Source organism: Carassius carassius, chromosome 10, assembly GCF_963082965.1.
Source record: "Carassius carassius chromosome 10, fCarCar2.1, whole genome shotgun sequence".
Classification (NCBI taxonomy): Eukaryota; Metazoa; Chordata; class Actinopteri; order Cypriniformes; family Cyprinidae; genus Carassius; species Carassius carassius.
This window is the reverse complement of record NC_081764.1, coordinates 3,879,426-3,905,941: the sequence shown is the minus strand read 5'-3', so window position 1 is coordinate 3,905,941 and position 26,516 is coordinate 3,879,426. Positions and strand designations below refer to the sequence as shown.

The window sequence follows — 26,516 nt, the reverse complement described above, 5'->3', positions numbered from 1 at the left end:
TCCTACAACTTGTACCTTTGAAGAAGTGGGCACAAAAAACATCAAGATTTTAGGATAAAGCTCTATAAAATAATTTAGAAATAATAGTACAGTAATTTTTACATGCAAAATAGTATGTTTCATATCATATAAAAATGCATGCATAAAAATGTGTAACTTTCAAATAGTGCTGTTTTACCTGGTGTATGTTTTAATTAGGGGTGTGAATTGGCACTGGTTTCACGATTCAATTCGATTACGATTATCATGTCAACGATTCGATTCAATTCAATTCAATTTCACGATGCATCACGATACATTCTTTGCAACCTCGGTTTTCAATAATCCTGCACATGGCTACATTTTCATCAGTAAATAGTCTACAAGCAGTCAGATATTTGAACTCCCTTTTTATTTTATCTGCTTCAAATAAAACTTAAGTCTGAACATAGTAAATAAAATAGTAAATGAACACTAGTTTTAAGTGAACACTAGTAAATAAATACTAAAGGCACATGAAACTGTCAAGTACTGAATGCATTTAAAGTGCAGTGTACTACTTCAAAAAGTATTTAAATGTTAACAAATGTATAAAAATTTACTTAATTTATAACCCATAATAAATAGTACAGTCTTCAAAACTAAAACTTTCTGCACAGCTCTAATATACAACATAAAATCAAATAAATATGAAATAACAGCACTGGGCACTTCCTGAATATAGCAAACATTAAACTAAATTTAAGTCTGCACACAACAGACAACAGAGCAGTTAGAACTAATAAATACAGATACAGAAAATACAGGGTCGGCCTTTGGGGCAGCTGCCGTCAGCATCTCAGGGTGAAAACGTCTAACATGATTTCTTAAGTGAGTCGTATTCCCAACATTTTTTATTTCAGCTTGACAGGTTTTACACACCTCATGTGTCCTGTCCAGCTCTTTGTGCCTACCAATTCGTTTATAAAAACCAAAATGTGCCCAGATCTCAGATTTCAAATTGGTACTGTAGGTGCATTTTTTTATATTCGCGTATGTGTTTTGCTTCCTTCCGCCATTTTAAACTCGCGTGACTGAAACGCGTATATGCAAATGACGTCAAAGGCTATAATCGATTAAGGTCTATTACTGCATCGATGCAGAATCGTCCACATCTGCATTGCGATGCATCGATGCAACGATTAATTTCAACACCCCTAGTTTTAATACAGGACACTGCATGTTAACTGCACAGTTTAATCCTATTAAACTATGTAAATTTTTATTATACATTCAAATGCAGTCAATCCATGGCAGTATCAAAGGGTCAGGATTACATAGATGCTGGAAGTGGTGAAAACCCTGATGTATACCAAGAGCTATGCCAGTCCTGCTAAGCACTTCACACAAAACTGAGTTGGAGGTACAATAAAACACAGCTACCCTTGAGTGGAAGAGAGCTATGCACAATGTGTGAAAACAAACATCGGATCAATCCGGCTGTGATATTCCCAAAGGAAAGGGGAATAGCTACGTGTAAAGTTTCACCTTCAGAAAAAAGGACCTTAAGTTTGGGTAATTGTGAGGAGCATTCTGGCACTGACTCTCTCTACCGAGTGTTTCCCATGAGAATGATTTCATTTGGGGCAAAGAGTTACTCTTTTTGACCTCTACTATCCCCAAGAGCACAGCCTCACTGCAAACTGAACCAAAATAAAAATATGTAAAAATAAACAAGTGGGTAAGGGGCATAGTGCATTAAAAAGTCTCATGAAAAGTAACATTAATCTGAAGCATGAAATGAGCCTGCAAAAGCTTATCTGTATGCTAAAAATAGAGTCACTTAAACTATATTTTTGCCCATCTATCTATCTATTTTCAAATTCCGAATTAGAATTTAAAAGGCATTTCAGTCCATTTCTCAATGGTGCACAACCCTTTTATTACCTAAGAGAGAATTATGTGGAGAATTTTTCATTATTGAGCTAAATCTGACCCATAATCAATTTCAGAGCAGCCTTGAATGGGGAGAAGAAACTCTCTCTCCTCCAGGCTTCGGGGGTGAAAAATGCTACAGAGGAGACGAGAGACAGAACGTGTGTTAATAGACCTCCCTCAGCCTCCCTCCGATCCTCCACACACTCCCTCGCTCCCAGATAAGAGGGCAGAACTCTCTCGCTCCGGTCATTTCACACACTGCTCTGGGATAGGAAGGAAAGTTCTCCTCTTTTGTTTACTTTTCTCTCATGGTAAGAGCATACAGATTGGGAGACTCATTTAGAAGGGCTGTCTCCGCTTCTCCTTGAATTCTTTCTTAGCCTTCTTATCTGTCTGTGTGAGTGTGTTGTGGTTACTCAAGGCTCAGTGCCTCAGTGCCTGTTGCCATTTCTTCAGGGGAGCCTCGTGAAAACCAGGAACCTCTCCAGCATCAGAGGTTCTTGCAATCCGACTGTAAAGAGAAAAGAGTCCAAAAAGCATCTCAGCCATGTGTTCCTTCATCAAAAGAGTTTGAACTACTGAGTTGGCACCTTCTCTTGACTGCAGGTGGCCTTTGCTTTTGCTCCTGCTGCCATGAGGTTTGCCAGAAGCGGTTGGCAATTGGCACTGCTGCTGGCATCCGTAGGCCTGGTAAATTCTGGAAAAGGGAACGGTCAAGGGAGACGTGGGGGAGGCGAAAGGCGGAGGAAGCTTCACCAGGTGCAGTACGGTCAGTGCAGCTACACCTTCATCCTGCCGGAGATGGAGAGCTGTCAGGGTGGAACGGAGCAGATGAGCGGGACCAGCGTGGTTCAGCGGGACTCCCCGCCGGCCGATGGCGAGTGGTCCAATCAAAAGCTGCAGCATCTGGAGTCGGCCATGGAAAACAACACGCAGTGGTTGCAGAAGGTGAGAATGACCTCATAATGAGACACAGGTGACTGGCATCATTACATCTTTCATTTCCTCAAACCTGGCAGTATTTAAGTAGAGGTGTAATGCAGGCTCCAAGTCATGTCAGGAATTTTCTACTTTCCAAGTCTGGGAGAATGCAGATTTAAAAAATCATGGCAGAGGCAATTGAAATTTATTGTAATTACGTTTCAGTTGTTAATGTTGATTGAGTTTGTACACAATTTAGATTAGAGAATAAGAGGAAAAGCTTGCCAGAAAAAACTCCTCATTTACTGTAGCTGGTTTATGAGGCGACAGGCTTCAGCAACAAAACTACACTTCCCATCATTCTCGCAATAGAATATGAAATGTTAGATAATTCAGAAGTTCCTCACATAAAGCACATATTTTGGGGCACTAGCAATATTTTATTTGAAGTTGGGCTGCAATGCTGGCTTCAAGTCATGTTGGGAATAATTGTATTTATGAGTGATAAACACATTTTTTTAACCGCAACTGTCCAAGTCTGAGGCAAATCACAGAGCAAGCAACTGGTATTTATCATAATTAAGTTTAAATTGTTATTGTTGATGGTGGAATTTAGTTTGTTCACAATTTAGTGTACTAATGATGAAAAATAGTGGAAAAGCTTGCCAGATAATACTGCTCGTTTAGCTGCTTTATGAGGCAACAGGCTTGGGCAACAAAACTACATTACCATCATTCTCCCATGTACACTATGATTACTCACCTAATGCACTTTGATGCAGTAGCATCCAAAATGCTTTGTCTTTGAGAAAGAGGGAAAATAAATATGACATTGACCGATATTCTAAACATTTTCAGACCTTGTAGTTTATGACTTTAAACTCATAATTAAGAACTTACCAGGAGTACTTGAAAGCAACCTGAAAACTGCACTGGTGCATTGTGATCTGACAATTAAATTCAGTGCATCAGAATTTAATTGTCGTTATAATTACTATAACAAAATTAAATGTATTCTGCATTCATTTCTTATCCAAAATACAATTATTAGCCTATAATGTATTGTGTAAAATGAAAAGTTAATTGTCTGAATAAAAATTCAATTTCAAAATGTAAAAGTAAATTGTCCCTGTAGGTGAATGTGGGTCTTCAGCATAGTAAAATAATTAAACTAATGACCAAACTGCAGATTTTATGATGCATTGCATCATTTAACAAATTATCATACCGGTCAGAGCACCCCTATTTCAGACCTGCAGCCCATTTATATTCAGATGAGTGAACTGTTAGGGTGCAGATGCCGGCCAAATGTCCAGATGTAGATGCTGGCTGAAATGGTTTGAGAAGCTGAGCGATGCAAATACATTTATCAAAACTGAATGGAAAGAAGTTCTGGTTGAATACTCAATACAGAATGGTTTCCAAAAACACGACCTGTTGAAAGGCGACTCAGCCATTTGACGGATTCCAAAACCTCCAATGCTTTTGGAACTGTCATGTGTGATTTCCATTAACAGGGCTCTATTTGCAACTTCAGCCAAGTGCATTGACTAAGCCCGGTTTCAGACATCAAAGTGAGATTGCAAGAACTCTCACATCTGAATAAATAGATGAAACAATCATTTCGGTGATAATACAGAAGTGGCAATTAAACAGGAGCCAGATGACAAAACCAGAGAAGCATTTTGACCTTGCAGAGTGATTTATTACTCCATTCAAATGTGTAGAATACAATGCTTGATTGGCACTTCAAGGGAACGTTGCCTGGTGACATTAATTGAGCTAATGAATAGATGAAGTGCCACAGTGTAGAGTGAAAGTTTGCCATGCATGGGCATGTTTTGCATCTGTCTCTATGTATACAGTACACCACCCAAGTTGACAGGCTCAAAGGGAAATGGCTTGCACCTCGACAGGAAAGAGACGCGACCTTCGACTCTGGTTAAGGAAAGGTCAGATTCCGATAAGAGCCGTTAAATTATAAACACTTGCTGCTCTCATTGCGTTCATGCCTTTATGAATTACATTTGTGGTAAATGACAAGCAGCACGAAAACTTCTGTTTATTTCTGTAATTTCTCTCTTTTTTTTTCTTTTGTAATAGTTAAGATTATTCTTTAGAAAAATAGTTAGAAGACTAGTTAGAACTCCACTGTATACAACTTAAATTTAATATAAATGCAACTTAAATGTAAAATAAAATGTACATAGCTTAAATTTAAATATTTAATATTAAAAACCTAGTGTATATATAAATATATATATATAAACTCTACTAACTATAATCTAATCTAATTGTATTTAGAGTTAAATGTTTATATAATATATATATATATAATATGTATCATTGTTTTAAAATGCTAACAAGCAACAGGCTGAATGTGCTGACTTGAATGTATGTTATTCAGTAAGCTAATTAAAATCCTTTGAGGGCCTAGTACATGTGTTGGTCTGGCTGTATAATTGGGCAAAATGTTTATGGAGGAGGAGTGTTTAGTTTATTCGCAAATGACTGAAACTAAACGGATATTCCCTCTTAGATTGCTCCTGCTGCTCACCCTTTACCTGATAACTGCATTCACAAGCAATAGGAGACATGCCATGTATTTGACTCCATTAACAGGAAAGAGAGGAGGGAGGAGGCTGGTATATGGCGCATAGGAGTATATGGAAAGCATGAGGAGCCATTTGAAGTATTTGCTTATTTTTTTGTGTAATGACCGTGGACCAGAGATCTCCTTGGAAAAGAGTTCTTCAAAGGCCAAGGGATTAGCGATTGTACGTCCCATTTAGAGCAGCTTGAGATATGGCAAAACCCCAGACCCCTTTGAGTGGGAGCCTCGCTGGACACTGAATAACAAGAAAATGACTAGAAAAGATCCTTCAGAGCACTCAGCCAAAACTTCTATTCATGGGCTTTTTGGCTTAATGCTCTGATTGGTATAGAAAAAACACATTGGAGCTGAGGAAAAGAAGCAATTGTTAATGTGAAGTTGTGAAAACATCTTTATTTAAGATGTTTAAGATTTTTTTTATAAAAGCAAGGGAAAAAGCTGCATATATATATATATATATATATACATACCAGTCAAAAGTTTTTTTATGTTTTTTTAAACAATTCTCTTCTGCTCACCAAGCCTGCATTTATTTGATCCAAAATACAGCAAAATCAGTAATATTGTGACATATTTTTACTATTCAAAAAAACTGTTTTCTATATGAATATATTTTCAAATGTAATTTATTCCTACGATTTCAAATCTGAATTGTTAGCATCATTACTCCAGTCACATGATCCTTCAGAAATCATTCAAATATTATGATTTGCTGCTCAAATAACATTTATTATTATTATTATTATGTTGAAAACAGCTGAGTAGAATTTTTTTCATTATAAATGTCTTTATCATAACTTTTGATCAGTTTAAAGCATCCTTGCTAAATAAAAGTATTAATTTCTATCACCCCCCCCCCCCCAAAAAAAATATATATACATCAACTTAACACCATGCATTCTACTTGCTAAAATAAATCTAAAATAAAATTTTTATAAATATATTACCCTTTTTATAGTTGATCCGTGGTATGTATGGACAAGACCCTATACTGTTCGCAGATAATTTGTCAGTTTACACGTTCAAGCTATTTTAAACCACAAGAAAGAGTCATGTTTCACGAAAGAAACCTGATATCGAAACTCACATGCAGTTCTCGCACACAATCAAAGTGCACACAAGCATATAGAGACGTGTTTCAGCCAGCACGTATATATATATATATATATATATATATATATATATTAGGATATATCCACCAAAGTTTGGACTAGTGTGGAATAAGTGTCTAGCATGATCTTAAGACTACATCTAGTTTTCTGCTTAAATCCCAGCTCTCCTCAATAAGCCGCATGGTTTGAGGTATGATTCACGTCTGTAGTGCAAATTGTGCAGGACAAGTATGCACAAAAGTTTAATACTTATCGTTAGGGGTTTGTTCAAATCCCTAACCCTAAGTTTGAGCAATAGTAATAGTGATGCTTGCCTAATTATTGGCAATACAGCACAATGCCAATGGTCAGCAAGCCTCATAACTGAAGCAAGACCTGCAATTTGGTGACAGCTATGCATTAATCACTCGGCAATCAATGCTCTTTTCCAAGGACGCTGTAAAAACAACATTTAGAGCCAAATAAAGGCTTGCTTTCAACTGTTTGTGCAAAGGTGGCTCAATTATAACGTCGCACCAGAGCCACTTAGAAAATTAAAGTTAGAAAGTAAATACAAAAAGAAGACAGTAAAACTTCTCAGCATGTGACTGGATCTAATATGTGCTGTTTCTTCTAATGCAACATCATATTAACAAGCCTCCAGCTTATCAGCTAATAGTGTTTTGTTCTCTGGCCTATTGTGCATATCATTCCTCAGTGGAGAACTGAGAGAGATAGATGAAACAGAGCAGAGGATGGGAAAATGCGAAAGCCTGCCGAGTTTACGATGTCTCGGCACTGTCTTTAATGAGCCTGTAAAACGCCACGGTTGCAGGACTTCCTTGGGAGTGGAAGGAGGGGCTGAACTGCTGATTACTTGCTATCAACGTGCCAAATCTGAGCCGTACACATCAAACGCTCACTCAGCGCGCATGTTTTTGTGAAGAATGTTCTCTAGGAGCTCGAAATAAAAGTCGTACCCTTGTGGGAGACTCACAAATATGTTAGGGATCCCTGAGAATTGGAGACTGTTGCGTTGATTGTAACATAACTTTTGGTCTGGAATGAATTTAAAGTCATTTTCGATTAGTTCACTTGCATCTTCTGTAAAAATCGATGCACATTTTTGACAGCTCTGAATGATTCTTTAAGCCAAATGCCTATAAATTGCTTTCAAGTATTTGAATGTCCGCTTTGTACTCTGGATCTCTGCAGAAGTCCAGTGGCACAGCAAGATATTGAGTTTGAATAATACGCACAGTGTGTTAAATTTGCGTGTTCTTGTCTCTTATAAATGTCGTCTCTATTTTTTCCTGCTCGTATATTGAGTTTGGCTCAGATCACAGCAGAAGGCTTCACTTTGTTAAACAAACATTGCTCTCGTGTTTATCATTCTTGGGGAAGTGTCTTTGAGAGCAAAGAGAGATGTGGGGCTTGGGGAAGAGCTGGACGTGGGCTCGCTTGTGTTGCTTTCACTGACATCAGTCAACATTAGGAGATCTCCCCTGGAGCCAGAACTCCTACAGAGTGACAAGCGCCTCGCTGATAGAGCTGAACTTCACAGGCGCTTTGGAACCAGAGCTGTATCTACTGAACATTTAGCTGTCATTGAAATATTACCGAAATTCTGCTAGAGTTCAAGACCTTTCATTGTTGTTTTGCACCCTAATTCGTTTTTATCTTATTTGTCATTTTGATTGTATAATATTCAGTGTAACTTTCATATTTCAGATTTTAAACTCTGTAAGAAATGAAGTCACTGTGTAAGATAAAAAAATCCCAATTACAAGAAATGCATTTGCGAGATCTAAATTAATAAAAACTATTTTGCAATTACCGTTTCTATTTAGAGCTTCCTTTGTATTGTATATAAATAAACAGAAATAACATGTTATTTGTAAAAGTAACTAAATAAAAATTCTAAAAGAAACATAATTTTACTTCAATAAATTGTCATAGCAACTAGACATTCATCATGTTCTTATATAAGATTAATATTAAATGGATAGTGCGCCCAAAAATGAAAATTTTATCAGCATTTACTCACCGTAAAGTTGTTCAAAGTTTCTTTCATAAAGAAGACATTTTAAAAAATGTTGGTAGCAAACAGTTGACGATAGCCATTGACTTCCATTGTATTTTTTTCTTTTCATACTATGGTGGTCAATTGCTGCCAACAACTGTTTAATTACCAACATTCTTGAAAATATCTTCTTTTTGCTTCTTTTGAGCAATTTGACGGTGAGTATAAATGATAGATTTTTATTTTCGTTTAAACTATGACTTTAAGTGTGTTTTGTGTTGCATTTGAAAGTGTGTGTGTGGTTTGAACTATGAGTCTCCAGACTCAAAATAAGATGTTAGGATAAATTATGGAATATGAAAGCAAACGACAGCATTTTGTAGTGCTGAAAAGTGTTGTAGTGTTCTTGGCTTGGCCAGGATTTAATTTGTCCCTGACTTAAATAATAATAATAAGAATTTAAACCATGATTCATCTTTTGGCCTGTTAATCTTCTAAAACATCTTAATAATTTATCATATTCTATTACATTTCAGCTAATCAGACGATACAGCAATTTTTTTTTTTTGCCATGTGCTATTGATAAATGTGGTATTATTGACTTTGCAGTGTGAACATTATTGTACTTCATTACACTTTTCGTCATGGATTTAACTACAAAATCATGCTCTTATATTATAATCCTATGTCCTTATACTGCTAATATCCTGGAGTTTGTCTCAGTAATGATAAGGGACCAAAGAAAACATGGTTTAAGTAAGCAGAGGGATTTAGAGACACAAACTCTGTTCTTTATCTTGCATCACAAGTGTCCTGAGACGTGCTTATGGGTGCTTGAGTCAGCACTTCTCATTCTTTGCTCTTGTGTATGCATCTAAATTCAACATAATGCTACTTATGTAAAAGCCAAAAAACAAAACAAACTTTTGCCATTTCAGTTGGTTACACTGCACAGAAATTGCACACTTCAACTTTATGATGGATAGCCATTTTGGGAAGATAATGTCACCAGCAAGGAACAACGAATGAAAATGTTCTGGAAAGTGATAGTGTGCCTTTCTCTGTGATGGTACCATGAGGCGTTGCTCACCATGTAAAAAAATCTTGAGACTACATAAAAATAAACTATATAATACAGCAACACATTGTGAACCAAAGCAATGCAATTAATATGTTCAAGTTCAAGTTAAGGTCTTCAGTAAGACTGAACTTCAAAAACCAAATTGCATCTTACACCTGGAACTATAGCTGAATCTTATTACAGATGAGTGATTAGAGTCTTGAGGTTTGCTGTTTGTTCTTATGAGGCACAGGGTTTTGTCTTGGGTTGATCAAAGGCATTTTTCTAAGTCAACTCATACTAACTGGTAGCAGCGATTTACCCCCACCACCATGTGCATGCAGTACATCTTTAAAACTGTGATAACTGTCTTCCTCAATTTCCTTTAAAGAGGCTGTTTAATAATAACAAGTACAATATAATAAATGTGTATCCTGTTTTAGGGTCAAATGTGGTGATCACATGGAAATAGATGGTTTCAACCTGTCCTGTCCCCACTTGAAAACCCATTAGTGTTTCAATCCTCAACAAGCACAACAAAAGGAAAACCCTCAAGTACTGGACCATCTGTTGTGCCTTTCCTTGTAACGAGTTATAGTTCTGTTCTTTACAGTGTTTTCTTACACTTCTGTTTTTTTCTTGCTGATGTGAAGGAACTTCGTATAAAATTTCAGTTTGGGCAGATTCAGCCAGAATTTCCAACGGCACATTACGCAATTGCAATAATCCATTATATGGAATAAAACTGATGCTCATTCAAGAAATGCTACAGATGGGAGTCTTACTCTCTCCAAACATTATCATCATCTATCTATCTATCTATCTAATACATTTTTATGTCAGATACAGTTTGGTTTAAAGTATGAGACTACACTGAAAATCTTGCATTCAAAATCCTTAAAGCTTTAAATTAACAGCTTTTTGATAATTTATATGAATTTCTTAATTATATTGGAACTTAACTGACATAAAAATCATATAAATTGATTTATATTTTATTTACGAACTGTTATATCAATTATGAAATAATATTTTATTCAACACTTATTTATACATTTATAATTACTGCATAAATTATTTATCATTTGCCATTTTCATTTAAACACTTTCAAACATTACATGTTTTCTAATGAATATTGTTTTAATTGGTGCACATTTGAAAAGTTTTCCCTGTGTCACTTTCCATCCTGTTACTTTTTTTTATATATACCCCTTGAAATAACAAAAGCCAGCCCATAATGAAATCATCCTCCAGGAAGTGACATCGGTTTTAAGTTTTAAGCTCTCAATTGCAAAGAAAACATGGTTGTCTTCCAGAGGAGCAGTAACTCTGATAATCATAACTGATGGGAGAGTCTAGCTCTATCAAATATAGTCTTAACCCTTCCACCTCTAAGTAATCTTAGACCCGAGATTAGAAATTAATATTTAAGCAACAGTTTTTTGGAGTGGCTTTTTAAATTTTCTTTACAGCATTAGGTATTTTAATAGAATTACATGATATGCTAATTAATTAATTGTATTCAAGCACATCAGTATTTGCAGAGAAAAGTGGTTAATAGTTTAGAAGCATTATTATGACATTAAATGGATCTTTAGATTTAATTTTAATTTCATATAACTGAACATAAAAAGGATGGTCAGATAATTTATGTTCAAATTAGTTTAAAAAATGCAGTAAATTCATGTTTTAAATTGCCAACATTTTGCAATAATCTCAAAACTTGTGTTTCACAGTGATATATTGATACTGCATGTTGATATAATTGTTAGCTTAATTAAATAGTAGTAGAGCTCAGTGGTAGAGCATTGCATTTGCAGTGCAAAAGGTTGTGGGTTCGATTCCCAGGGAACACATGTTAGGTAAAAAATGTTAGCCTGAATGCACTGTAAGTTGCTTTGGATAAAAGCGTCTGCTAAATGCATAAATTGAATTTAATATAAAGCTACTAATGCACAACTAAAATAAAAGCTGTAATAATAGAGCTAATTGTTAATATCAATAAAAACATAAACAGTAACTAATAAATTGAAAATACACTCTTCCCTGAATATAATGGAAACAACTGCACAACGTCCTTTAAAAATGAACTGTGAACTGCATTGCACCATAATCAACTGCCACAGCCCAATGTTTCTCTTGAGTCTAATCTTCTCAATGAATCAGTTGATTCAGTTCAAAAGACAGAATAATTCATTCCCAAATTCAGCGGTTCCAGAAAATTTGATGTTATCTGTTGTGCCAGCTGAAGATAATTTTCAACCTTATCTGATTGCATTACCAGAAATGGTGACTTTGTACAATGAAAGGGTAAGATATGACATGATATGATTTCCCTTGCTTATGTTCTACTGAGTATGATGGACTGCTTTCTTCCCTGATGGTCTGCTTGGCAGATCACATTATCAGATTGTGCTGTAAAACGTACATTTACTTTGACAGGTCAATCGTATATTTAACATCTTTTAGCACAGCTCTGGATTTTGTATTTGTTTTCCATAATCTTTGAAGCTTCACCAACTGTGATGGGTTTACAGATGATAAAGCCATAACCAAAATCCCAGTACAATCATAAATTTAGCTCACCACAATCCTCTTTGGCTTGTTTATGAATTCTACGGGATGGAAGCTAATTCTGGTCTTTAATCCATCAGGGAACAATTTACAATAAAAATGGCAGTTTTATGGTGGGGGTGGGGGGGGGTCATTTTTAAAATATAATAATGAACCATGACATTGAATAAGAGTTTACATAGGCTATGCAAGATCGGGCTAGTTGCCACGTGTAATTTTCTCTCAGTGTGATGTTTAAAATAATGACTTAAAAAGCTATTTTCCAGGTAAGATGGCATTCATTTTAAAAAAGTTGTTTTCTTTTTCAATGCCACATGAGCTTCCAAAAGGTAAAAATTTTTGTGGCATTTTATTTTTTTATCAACATGATGCTGCAGCAGGTGGCAACAAGCGACTGTATAAATGAACCGTTGAATTCTGATTAGTAAAAAAATAAGAAAAAAGTGAATTCTTTATGACTGAGTCATTCAATCATTCAACAGATTCATTCAAATGATTCAGGAAAAAAATACAGCTACTGCGTGTTGATTGGAGAAACATATGATTCAGATTTGGTTCAAACAATCTATTGCGCTGTTTCAGCAAAAAAAATATAAAAGAAATATAAATAATAATAATAAAATAAAATAATCAACAAATAACTGGAAATATTGTGTCTAAAATCTAACTTCTAGTATGTTAAAATGTATAAAAACAATGCCACATTCAACCCTGACACACGCTATTCAGAAATACAGGAATTTTGCTTAATTGTTCAACAGGAAATTAAAAACAATTCACGAAACAGTAAAAATTTCAGAAACGTTAGTCATCATAGACACACACAGACACATTAGACATTTGACTTAAATCTTTACTTACTGATAGTCCTTCTTCATGTGACAACTAGCCTCGGTCTCTTTATATAGTATCAGTCTTGTAGTCATCAGTATCTGGTTATGTGTGAGTCAATGGGACGAATCCATGCACACGTCAGTAATGTTGAAGTCTTCAGTGGCTGTGACAGTGGGGCGTCTCTGTAACCATGCTGACAGAATTAGCAATAGGATGTTCTCAGACCGGGTGTATTTTTGGGGCATTCAGTACAAGAGAATAGAGACAAGAGACTAGATCTTTGTGTTTTTTGAAAGCCTCTCTGTTTGACCTCACTCTGAATGTTTTAGAAACTGTAGAGTAAAGAGAAAACTGGAGATATTCCATATATATATATATATATATATATATGAACATACACATAGGGCTTTCCCTTTAACATCAGGTTAAACACTTTAGCCATTGAGGGACACATAACATCCCACTCTTTCCTTTTCTGAGTATCCAGACTCTCTCTAGACGCTGCTTGTGTGATGAATGTTAATCATAGTACAAAAACATATGATGCATATTGATGATAAATGAGTGTCTAATTGCTGTCTGAGAAAACAACTTGTTGTTGCAGTGAATCTGAGAGCATGTTAATACTATTCACAAATTAATTGAACATATTTAGCTGTCAGAAGGACAAGCTGGAAATATCCCTGTCCAGGCTGTTTTTTATGTGCACATTCCTGTCCCCTCACCGGCACACTGTAATAATGGATTAGTGGCTCAATGCCACCATAAACAGCCCAGCCATCAACACAGTCGTTTTTATGCACTGTTAGTTTCCCATTTACAATAAACTGACACTCTGAGACTCTTTTGAAAAGATCTAGTCAAGGATGCCTGTTGGAAATTTGGAACCAATCCTAAAGGGACTTTTCTTGAAGAGTTTCAATGTAGTACCAAACAAAACTAGATTGTTTTGGACACATAGTTCCCAATAGCAGTATTATGTTTCTAAATAAGATGAAATACCCCCATAGAACATTATAAAGGAATCTTTTAGTATCTTTAAACTCATTTAGCCTGTGTATTTTTTTGTACATTCTTGTAGCTTTATTCTAACACTTTAAACTATACAAACTTTACACTGCTAAAGGTTTAACTTAAAATGAGAGTAAATGACTAAAATATATTAATCAAAACTACAGTAGTATATCAGTGTTAATACAATAACACTAGTAGTGAATAAGATCGAAAGTGTGTATGCGTTCACTTAATTCTATATCTATTTAATAGTGATGCACCGAAATGAAAATTCTTGATGCACTTGGTTGAAAAACAAAACCGAAATTGATGATTAAATCATTTTAGTGATACTGAATTAAAAAAAAAAGCCAATAATACACTTTTACTGAAAGTAAAACAGTAAAATTGGACAGAGAATATATTAATATTGAATATCCATATAGAATTTTTTTCTGTTCCATGGACCAGAATCAGATTTAACTGAATTATCCAAATAATGTGGTCCTACAAAGCTTTTATTATCATAGCATATGAGCTCAGCATAAAGGGTAGCATCATTTTACCAGTGGTGCCCAGTACAGCTGTACCTATGGCATTATAAAAAGGACCAAAAATAGCACTTTGCTTCCTGCACCCACCTGAATGAACGTGACATCTGCATCTATGTCTGCGTCTGTCTAACGTGACGTCTGCATCCCACTATTTTAATATCAGTGACTGTCATTTATGACTTCACTTAGATTTTATATGATGAGTGGGTGGACAAAATGAAAAGGCAGGTGAAAAAAATCAATATTCCTCTTTAGAAAAGTGGAGAAATTGTGAAGAGCAATTATAGACTCGACACCACTAATTTTATCCATCTGGTTTATTTTAAAAGTGAGATGTGTGAGACATTTGTTGCAGGAATGATTACCTGTGGATCAACTCTGTTTCTGCTCACTATGGCCTCGCCACAATTTAGTACAGTTGGTCCTAGTATTAACATAAAATTTAAACTCAGGAAGTCCTTGTGACAAAAGGAGGCCTGCTAAATTGAGCTCAAATCTAGTCATGTTAATCATGTTAGTCATGTCATTTGTTGAGTTTCTGTCTAACCACACAATGGTCAGCAGTGAGGCATCCTGGGGTATTAAAGTTGAAAGATAACATAATAAAATTAAACTAGGCAGCATACTGAGCCTAGTGGTCTTCTGAGCCATATTTTTCACACTTACAGATTTACGAACTCAAAACCATAAAAGGATGTTCAAAACTTAATATCCTGGAATATTAATAAATTTAAGGGGGAAAAAGGCTCTGTAGCTGGAACATTTTAATTTTTTTCCCCTAATAAAACATAGCAGACTTTGTTTGCAAACATTAAACACTACATTATAAACAGAATAGAAAAATATTTATGGAATAAATGTTTTTAGAAAGATGTTATATTTGTGAAGACTTCGCAGTGGTGTATAAACATTTTGTACGGGATTTTTTAGAGTTGAGCAATGCTAAAACAATGGCAAATCTGAAAGCTTAAAGAGTTTCATGTATTTCTTGAAATGAATGCAGTAGATGACTGAAACTTGTAATTAAGTTCTGAATGGAATACTATTGGATTTACTACCAGTGTTGGGGTATCGCATTACAAGTAATGAGAGTTACATACTCAGATTACTTTTTTCAAGTAACTAGTAAAGTAACACATTACTTTCTAATTTGCAAAAAATAAAATCTGAGTTACTTTGTTTTCCAGTTTATTGGCTGACAAGTCTCCTGCCCCCATATTGGGAGAAATCAGAAGTACAGAGGCGTTGTGTGCGCTGTGTGAACATGATGTTATTGTAGTTCTAGACTAAATGTGAATGTGCATTAATTCATCTCACTCAAGAAAACAAAAATGTAGTATTCATCAAAATTAATTAACACAAATGTATCTAATCCCATTTGATTAAATAATGTCTTTGCTGCTGACCTTTGATGATCCAGTTCAACCATACTAATAAGCAACAATTACTTTAGATAAACTAACAAACGTGCTTCATTGTTTTTTTTATTAATGAAGAGTGTTGAACCCTCTTCTCTATGATGACTAATGACTAAAGTTTTTGGCGCGAAAGGGCTTTTACATTTGCCATACATTTTTTTATATTAAAAACAATCAAGCCCTGCTCATATTTAAAAAGTAAGGCAAAAGTAACATAACGCAACACTGTTGATTATTGCATTAGTTTGCTAGTTGTCACATTACCTGATTCCATTCAATGAAAGGCTGCTTGTTACCACCACGGGATAAAAAATAATACGAGTAATTAAAAAAAAAATACGACTTTTATTATCGTAATTCTGACTTTTTTTACATCTCAGTTTACATCTCAGAATTATACCATAATTATACCAAATCATAATGCCGAATCTGCTATTTTGTCTGACAAAAAAAAACAGACAGGAGAGTTAATTTAGTAGGACAAAAAATAAATACAGTATGCAGCATACTGTAGGCATATACTGTGCAGTATGCAGTAAGCATACTTTACTGTTCACATATTAACAAACTACACGCATTCTAAATGTAGCCAGTTTGTGCAGTATTGTTAAGTCAAGTCACCTATATAATACAGATTGTGTCAAAGCAGCTTTGCAGTGTTGGTAATGTCCGAGGACAATAGTACACAGTACATTTTTCAGCTTAAGTCAGTTCATTGTTGATTCAGTGATGTCATCATCCAACTATAATAGTGTCTGTGCAATCAAGCCAACAATATTGCCAGAAATGAAGTGTCCTCAACTAAGCAAGACAAAGGTGACTGTGCCAAGAAATCAAAACTCCATTGGTGTAGTACAGTATACAGTTTATATGTATATATACACCAGAAGTAGTGTAGTAGTATGCTAACATACTGCATGTATGTTTACGGTCATAGCTGAAGACAGACACCTGGCCACATGTGCTTGAATTATGGTTTTTCTGCTTGTCAAAACAGACAGTACGTTTAATTTTTTTTTTTTATAAGGGTGGAAAACATTTTATGGAAAAGATTCCTGAAGGACCCAAGATGCAGCCTGTCAGAAATGTTACTGAATATCCTGCTAAAATGCATACAGAAGATTAGTATCACTATTATCATATATAAGATAAAGATATAAAAGATGACAATATTTTAAGATATAAATGATGGCAATAATCAAGATACACATTCCTGTTTTCCCCCACACAAAGAAAAACAGCTTCACACTGGAGGTCATGTAACGCATCAGACATTATTTGACATGATTTGTCGTAAAATGGAGCGTTGACCCTTAAAAGCACTAAAGTGAACAGTAATCACAACAGTTAAAGATGAACACTGCTCTTCTTTTCTCCAAACTTGTATGCTAAAGCTGCCAAAAGGAATAAAGCAAAAGACCCGTAATTTAAGTATTAAACCTGAGTGTGTAACCCGTCCTGCACCATTTGTGCTGTGAACATGACTGATTACTCAAACTTTGTGTCTTATTGGTTCCTTTCAACGCGACTAGGTCTAGTATTTTTTATGTGCAGATGATAAACTGGGTGAAAAAAAATCCATACATTTAAGTAGGAACTCAAGCAATATATCACATATTCTTTTGACTTCAATTAGTGTGCAATCATCTACCCATAGCAACATCATATTAACTGCATGGCAATAACCTGGTAATCAGCCACAACACCTTTATTTAATGTTGATATCACCCTTTGCAAGAAAAAGCATCAATCACATTTTCTTCACTGTTATATTTGCACTTAAAATAATGCTTCTTAATAAATGTCTTTTAGACTTTTTTTTAAATAAAATATCTTAAAATACTTGAGAAAAATACTTGTTAAATAATACGATATTAAGATTGTATATAACATATAAGTGTAGTTTGTCTTAGTCCACTTCAGTTGTTTTTAACTTATAACATATATATTTTGAGTGGAACAGACAAAAGCATAGAGTGCCTTTATTTATTTATTTTTTTTATCAATGCTTTTATTCAGCAAGAATGCATTCAATTGGTCAAAAGTGACACTAAACACATTTATAATGTTACAAAAGATTTTTGTCAAATATTAAATTGTAATAAATTGTAATATATTCTCGATATATCTGTTCAAATAAATGCAGCCTTTGTAAGCGTAAGAGGCTTATTTAGAACATTAAAACATTTTACCAGTCCTAAACTATATATATACAGTATATATATTTATTTATTATTATTATTATTATTTTGCAGATCTCATGGTCAGTTCACATGCTTTTCCCAACCTCTGATTCACATTTTGAATGAAATGAAATATACTTTATTGTCCCTAGTAGGGAAATTTGGAGTAGACTCCAAACGCTCCAACATAACCTGGTACACACACAATACATACAATAGATATCCATCCAAAAACACACACACATAAAAAAATAAGTGTCACTGCTCTAGATTTAGCAACTTGATAGACACAGACACAGGTTTTTAAAACGGTTCAATTTGCATCGTGGGATCCTGTACCTTCTCCCAATGTAATTTTTCAATGTACATTTTGGTCAGTATATGATGAATTCCTGACTTTCTGAACAAAATGCTGATCTGGAGCCAACAGTTCTTTTGAGCCGTTTTCATAAACATGTCAGTAACGTATCTCCATAACTTATTCATGGCCTATAATTAATTGCAGAAAAGTATTAATGATAAAATCTCTCAGAGGTCTTGGCTTTAAAAATAATCATTGGGGTTTCCGGGCCTATAGCAGTAGACGTCAAAGCAAATCCTGACAGATGAGAAAACAGAACTCAAGTTGCACAGCCACTAAAATCTGATCATCATGTAGAATGACACTGCTAGTTCTGAATATGTATTGTCTTAAACCCTGTTTATAATGAGAGTGAGAAACATGACACAATGAAACTATAACATTCCCATTATATTTCATGAAGTTGTCTACACCGCAGACAGCTTTCCTGCAATGTATACATGTGGCAAATCTCAGATTCCCAGATCTTTTGAACACAATCAAATGTGTTAAAAAGGCTAAACACTGACAGCGATTTTCCAGTGTGTTTGTTTGAGTTGTTTTACTCTGTTACAGTTACATAGTTCACCCAAAAATTAAAATGATGTCAAGATTTACTCATTCTTGTGTCATTCCAAACCCATAAGACTCTAAAAAGGGGAAATTTATAGCATAGTGTTCAACTGGTGAAAGTCAAGGCTGTGACCGCATCTGTCAAGCAGGATTTCCATAAAAAAATGACAGTCTGTTCCTCACACGAAGACTTGAAATACATGTCATATGGGCTAATTTTATTGTTTTCCATGATGCTTTTTGAAGTTTGTCAGCCCCTAGTGGCCATTCACATTCATTGTATAGTAAAGAACAGTGTGAACATTCTTCAAAATGTCTTTTTTCAAGTTTCACATGGTTCTTTTATTTAGAAACAGAAAACGGCATTCGTTTCAACCCATTTTACTTCCGTATGGATAACAAAATGTAATACAGAACTTTATACCCATTGGGAATGGTTTGTCAGACCTGAATATGGGTGTGCAGGACTTATTAAAGATTATAAATATGAACAGTTTTGTTCTATAAAATAACATGCACTGAAGAATCCTATGCAATAAGACCAGGAACATTTTTTAAGAATGTAAATATAGAGTCCATTTTGATTTCATGTTTACTTTAGTGTCTAGGGGTTTTCTCATTTTGTTCTGATGAATATTATTTGTTATTATTATTATGCTTAATCATAATAAAAAACAATGGAATTTATTCATTAATTTGTATTTATACAATTATCATAATTGAATAATATTTATTCATTTATTTATATCTGCATGAATCTTAATGATATATCAAATCATGTTAATTCTATCAATATGTTCATTCTTTCTTATTTTATTAATCATTCATTTCATTTTATGAAACATCAATAATCAGTGTCTTGTCAGTGTGTGTGTATATATATATATATACATGAATTATAAAAAAAACAATTGCGTATAAAAACATATGTTAACAAATGTGTTATAAATTCTGATGTAATTTAAGTGCAATCCCAAAAACTATAATACTAAACCATTTATTTTTTTCTTTGTAAATCAGTATTTGTCCTCATTTAACCCATGTTGATAATATATAGCAGCGTAAAATCTGGGCTGTTAACAGACAAGTTATACTTTTAAACCCCACAAGGGTTGATCCATGAACTATTACCAATGTGCCCTTGAGCAAAACACTTAACCCCAGGTTGCTCCGTAAGTGTCATATAAATCACTTTGTCAGCTAAATGACAGAGTAGCTAGTTTATAACAAACAAAACAATGATTGATCACGAAACAATTACTGGAATTCATACTGCTATGTTTTTGAAAATGATGTCATCTGCATGAATCTTTATGAAGCAAACAACCCAACACAATCATTCTGAAGTGATCTCCTATAAACATCTGTAGTGTGTGTGAAGGATCATTCGTGTCGTGACTGCATGCAGATCGCCATGACTCAGCAGAAATAGTCTCTGAAGAACATTACCTTTACATTGGTGGTGTTTTTACAGTAAGGAAGCTCCGGTCAAAATGAGATGAAACACCTGGTTTTGGTTAGCGCTCGTAAAGCGGATCCAACTGAATCCAGATCAGCGTTCCCAAGCTGGACTTGTCCTATGTGATTTTAATCCAAGGCAGGAAGCTTGGGTCAATTAATCGGTCAGGACACACTGCGTCTTTAGGGAGACGAAAACAACAAAAGAAAACCTGACCTTTACATTCTTGTTTGCGTTAATTCATTTTTGCAAACCAAGCATCATGTTTTAATTATGACTAACATACACTCTTAAAAGTAAAGGTTCTTTACTGGCATCAGTGGTTCCATCAAGAACTTCCTTCCATTCCAAATAATGTTCTTTATAGTGGAAAGAGGTTCTTTAGATATTTAAAATGCTCTACATACAAATAATTAAATGTTTTTTTTAAGAACTGTTCACTAAAAGGTTCTTTGATGAACCAAAAATGGTTCTTCTATTTGGAACAATTCATGCCAGGGTATTGAATGCGTTTTGTAGCGATTGATGTTGAAATATCACTATTATACATTTCTAACACAGTCTCTACATCAAAAAGCATCTTCCTTTTCCATATAAGTTCTGATAGACCACATCAAGTGCATAGCTCTTCCTCAGGGTTTAACATGTTTATTTCCATTATTATAAAATTATCCTTCATTAGTCCTTCTCTCAGGGTCAGTGTAGTCTTGGTGATGCTTTATTTATTTTTTTGAGGGTCACTATACTGCACCTTTGCCTGGCACTGGATCTTCTCCCAGTGGATTTTAAACCCACTGGGTAATGGAAAAAATCCTGTGATCAACTTTCCAGCTCTTGAGTCCACACTGTTGAGTGCTTCTCAGAAAGGAAGCAGAGAGGACACATCACCGCCGCAAAAGTGGCCCTCGTAAACACCCTTCTGAATTTTGAAATGACAAATGGGACTAAAACAACCATACACTGTTAAAAAATAAGTTGTTTTTATGAAGAACCTTTATCATCCATAGAACCATTTCCATTCCACAAAAGTAGTAAAAACATACTTTTAAAATCTTCTTGACATAAAGAAAAAAAAAATCTACTGGAAAGTTGGAATTCTCGCAACCTTTGTATTACGAGTCCGAATCTCTAACCATTAGGCCACGACTTCCCCCATAATATATTATCATTTAAGAGTCAGTCCAACATGTTGCAATATGCAGTATTATCTGAAATCCCAATTGTCTTTCCTTTTCTCAACAGTTAGAAAACTACATCCATCAGAAGACAGGGATGGTGCATTTTCAAGCTGATGCAGTCCATAACCAGACGGCCACTATGCTGGAGATCGGCACCAACCTGCTCACCCAAACCGCAGAGCAAACAAGGAAACTCAATGTCGTTGAAGCCAAGGTAATCTCTTTATACTTTATAAAAAATGCATGAATACTTACAGAATTTTAAGCAGCACAACTGTTTCTGTTGATAATTATATGAAATGTTTCTAGAGCTGTAAATCAGCATATTAGAATGATTTCTGAAGGATCATGTGACACTTTAAACACGGTTGCTTAAAATTGTAATTATATATCACAATATTAAAGTTTTTAATATATATATATATATATATATATATATATATATATATATATATATATATATATACACACACTATAGACCACACTGAAAACCTGAATTTAAACCTGGAAATAAACCTGGAAAGTTGTTAAATGCTTCAAAATATGAAACATAGAAATGTTATGGTGGAAGATTGTGATTGGAAAATCATAATGATTTTTCACAAATCAAATCTAATGACTGTCCGATTTTCTTTCTTCCACTGAAGCTCAAGAACATCTAAAATCATTCTGGAAAACATCATTTGTTGGTAGTTGCTTTAGTTGTCATTTAAACAAAATAAAAAAATCATTTTTTTGTTTAAAATGCTGTCAAACAATCAGACTTTAGGACCCCACTGTATCATGTCATATATAAAGTGATAGTTTTCTGTAATTTCCCATTCTTCATTTTATTGAATTCCATTTGAAGGTTATGAACCAGACATCAAGAATTGCAATCCAGTTATTAGAGAATTCATTGTCAACAAACAAACTGGAGAAGGAACTCTTAACACAGATTTCAGAAATCTCCAAACTTCAAGACAAGAACAGGTAAACATTTTAATGAATCTTTGTTTTTTTCTTACATTTCATTCTGCTTCAAATGCAGTCTACACTGTAACACTGTCTTGTCTGGTAACTTAAAATTTACTTTTTATGGTAACATCAGCAGAAAATTGTCAAACCAGTTACTTAATGTGACTGTATCAACCAAAACATCTTGATTGTTTGTCATAGACAGCAATGAGATAATCATATTCTTCCACATTCATTGTATAGCTTTATTCTCCTTACATGGCAGCAGTTCTCTCATTTTTGTGTCCATTTTATTTCTCGAATGATATTGTATGAGAAACATCTTACAAAATGATGCTTGAGTGAGTCATAACTGAGAACTGCATTATGTAATTGTGCTCATTACAACTCTGAACAACTGCTGAGCCAAAAGCTCTCTGCAAGTCATTTTTTAGGGTCAGATAATGTCCACAACTGCACGTTCACACAGTGTATAGCAACTCTTGTCGCTCTTGTTGTTCTCAAAGCGATATTTTCCCATACTGGCCAGTCGGAGAGCAAAGCAGGGGTAAAGGTTTTGTAAAGGGAAATAATCAGCAACCTAATTGATTGTTTGTAATGTTTAATAACTACGGAGTAAGCACTGCACAGAAAGCAGACCCCAGGCAAGTTTCCTTTGCACATTTACAAAGCCGAACAAAGGGTTTCCCAGAAAACTTTGTACTTGGCTCTCACTAGATTATACAGATAACGCTTGTTGTCATTCAACTTTGACGACCAATTGAACTGTGCTGCTAGTGATGTTTTGGTAGCTGCATTGGGGCATCAGACGTAATTATAATGGACCACTACTTTACAAACAATTCAATTTTTCATGTTTCTCGTATGAGTGAGAACAGAGAGTTTTCGACCTTTCCAAGATGACTTACAACTTGATAATTGCTCCCAGAATTGATGCAGGTTTAGAGAGGGTCAGCTTCATAGTGTAATAGCAGCAAACAATTGCTCAGCATTGTGTACATGTTACAAACTCTGGCAAGGGACTTCAACAGTCCATGCCAAACGATTGTGCGAAACTATTTGTGTAATCAATCATGAACAATTTATAAACATAAGCATCCAGAACCACTGGCAACCAAAGTATGTTTAATGACTATCTACTGTAATTTAACAAAGTAAGCTTCCAGTTACATGGCTCAATGGGGTTTTGATTTGCTTTCCAGTTATTTTCGGCCTCGAACCCTCGGGTGGTGTTATTTTTTTAGCACTCACATACACACTCGCTCACTAAATCACACACAGATAAAAGCCGGCAGGATTTTGTGGAGTTCCTCAGAAACTCATTTTTGTAGCAGTGGCTCATTGTTGTGCAGATGTAAATTGTTTTGATAGCGGGCGAGACTGATTCAGTGCTATCTCCTCTGATCCAGACACTAAATCATGAACCTACATGTATAGCACTGTGGAAATACTTTAAGAAAATATAATTTTCTAAAGGTTCAGAGATCAGAGATATTTCACATGACACAGTAACCCACAAGACAATAGAAACCAAACAGCTTTAGTAACAATTCGATTCGAATCCCGCTCGGAGTGGGGCGAGTAGGACTGGTTACATTTGGTGCCGTGACCCGGATGGGAGTGAGTTTTAGGGGGATGAGTGTAACTGTCAGTGAGAACTGTGTGTGTAAACCTTATTCCCCTGGTCTCAAGAGGTGCTTTAGTGATTGATGCTAGAGGCTGCAGTCTTTAGCCTCTTTGTTAGAGCGCCCACCTCCCTCGCCGGAGACCACTTTTCGAATCCCGTTGGGAGTGAGGCGAGTAGGACCGGTTACATATGAGTTCATATTGGTATGATGCTTATATCGATGGTACTTTATGTAAACTGTACATGCTGTATGCTCAGAAAGTTGTTGTTAAGAAACTGCAGACTAAGAGGATGTTTACACAACACCATTTTCAACTAAAAAACAGAAAACGTTTTATGCATTTTGGCTGTTCATTTCCACGACAATAGCAAACATTTGAAAACAAACTACGAAAACATGAATTTGTGAAAGCAATGATGTCATGTGTGTGCGTATTATGTGTTCAGTCTAAAGGTATTTGTGCAGGCGCGTAGTGTTTCTTTTAAAAGTGATATCGCCAACTACTGGCCTGGCATGCATAATACAGTATTTTTATTTGTTTTTACAATGACAAAATATTTTTTGTCTCTCTGCTTTAAAAAAAAGTTTATAATGCAATAGTTGTTGTTTAATCGTACCCTCAATTACATCTACATACATTTATGGAATGTTTGGCTGATTGCTTGGTAGTACTGGGTGGTTGCGTGGGATTACTAGATGGTTGCTAGGGTGTTTGTTCTGTGTGGTTGCCAGGGTACTTCGAGCAGTTTATTTTGAGCAGTGTTCTGGCTTATTGCTAGTGTTATGGGTGATTGTTAGGGACTTCTAGGTGGTTACTGGGGTATTCTGTCCTGTTGCTAGGTTATTCTGGGCAGTTGCTGACATCTTAAAAGTAATAGCACACTTCATCTCAAAAGGCAAATGTTTTGTGGTTGAATTCATGTCTAGTGCAACTGGTGAGGGACGGGTTGAGAGCCAAAGTTTAATACTTAAGTCTAAATGTTTAAAATAAACTCCTGTAGGTTGCAAAACACCATTATCCATCCTATTGTAGTCCCAAGTCCCAAGGTGGAGGCCCAATGTCTCCATTTGGCATTCATTCCTGCTCTATCTAGGAATTTCTTAGAAACATCTGTTGATGCTTTGAAAAAGTTTATTTTTGACTTAAACTATTAGTAGAAGTTTTTAAAGAATGCATTATACATTGCTTCCACCAGTCATTTGGAGAGTAAAGTCTTGGTCTTGGAGTCACAGCAGAGGACAGAGCTGGAGGACATGAGGGAGGAGAAGGAGCGGCTGCAGGACCTGGTGAAAAGACAGACAGTTGCCATTACGGCTCTGGAGAGACAGCTGAGTGCGGCCAGCAGCAACAACTCAGTCTTACAGAGACAACATCAGCAGCTCATGAAGTCCATACACACACTTATCGGCATGGTGTCTTCTGGTACAGGTAAGAGTACACACCTTTAATCAAATAGTTCACCCAAAAATTATAATTTGCTCAAAATGTACTCATCCTCAGGCCATAGAAGATGTAGATGACTTTGTGTCTTCACAAGAACAGATTTGGATAAGTTTAACAGCACTTTCTGACCAATGGATCCTCCGCAGTGAATGTGAGTCCAAACAGCTGAGAAAAACATCACAATAATCCACACCATTCCAGTCCATCAATAAACATCTAGTGAAGTGAAAAGCTGCATGATCACCAGAAACTAGGCATTTTAACTTTAAACTGTTGCATCTGGTCAGAATAGAATCCATAATCCATAATAACACTTCTTCCGATGAAAAAGTGTTTTGGATGGTTTTTCCTTGTAAACTGTGCATATTTCTATCCTGATTCAGATAAGCAATATTATGGATACAGAATTTCAATTGGCTTCTTACAAACATGCAGCTTTTTGCTTCACAAGATATGAATTGCTGAATTGAAGAGGACTGGTGGATTGCTCGTAGGATTATTGTGATGTTTTTCTCAGCTGTTTGGACTCCTGACAGCAGCACCAAGTCTACAAGTTGTATTTGTTCTGTTTACATGTGATTATCATCATAAATTGTGCAAAATTAGCTCAGAATATTAGTCTATAACAACCTAGATTGTCTATCATGCCGTATAAGTGCATGATGTTTCACTTGAACTTGCATTTCAAATGTCATTGTTGATTTTGGTTTCATCGCTGCAACATTTCACTGTCTGTGAGGAAAGAAAAGTGACTCAACACCTGGTTAGAGTACAA

The 26,516-nt window shown here is 35.2% G+C and overlaps 1 protein-coding gene across 1 annotated transcript in view; it reads left to right on the top strand.

Moving 5' to 3' along the window:
- Positions 1-2,118: 2,118 nt before the first annotated feature.
- LOC132151559 (angiopoietin-4-like) overlaps positions 2,119-26,516 on the top strand; it is a 30,158-nt gene continuing 5,760 nt past the window's right edge. Inside the window, exons 1-4 of the mRNA XM_059559743.1 lie at positions 2,119-2,844; positions 21,777-21,926; positions 22,563-22,684; positions 25,494-25,726. Of these exons, the coding sequence (XP_059415726.1) occupies positions 2,530-2,844; positions 21,777-21,926; positions 22,563-22,684; positions 25,494-25,726 (820 nt within the window). The 5' untranslated portion in view covers positions 2,119-2,529. The remainder of the gene's footprint in view (positions 2,845-21,776; positions 21,927-22,562; positions 22,685-25,493; positions 25,727-26,516) is intronic.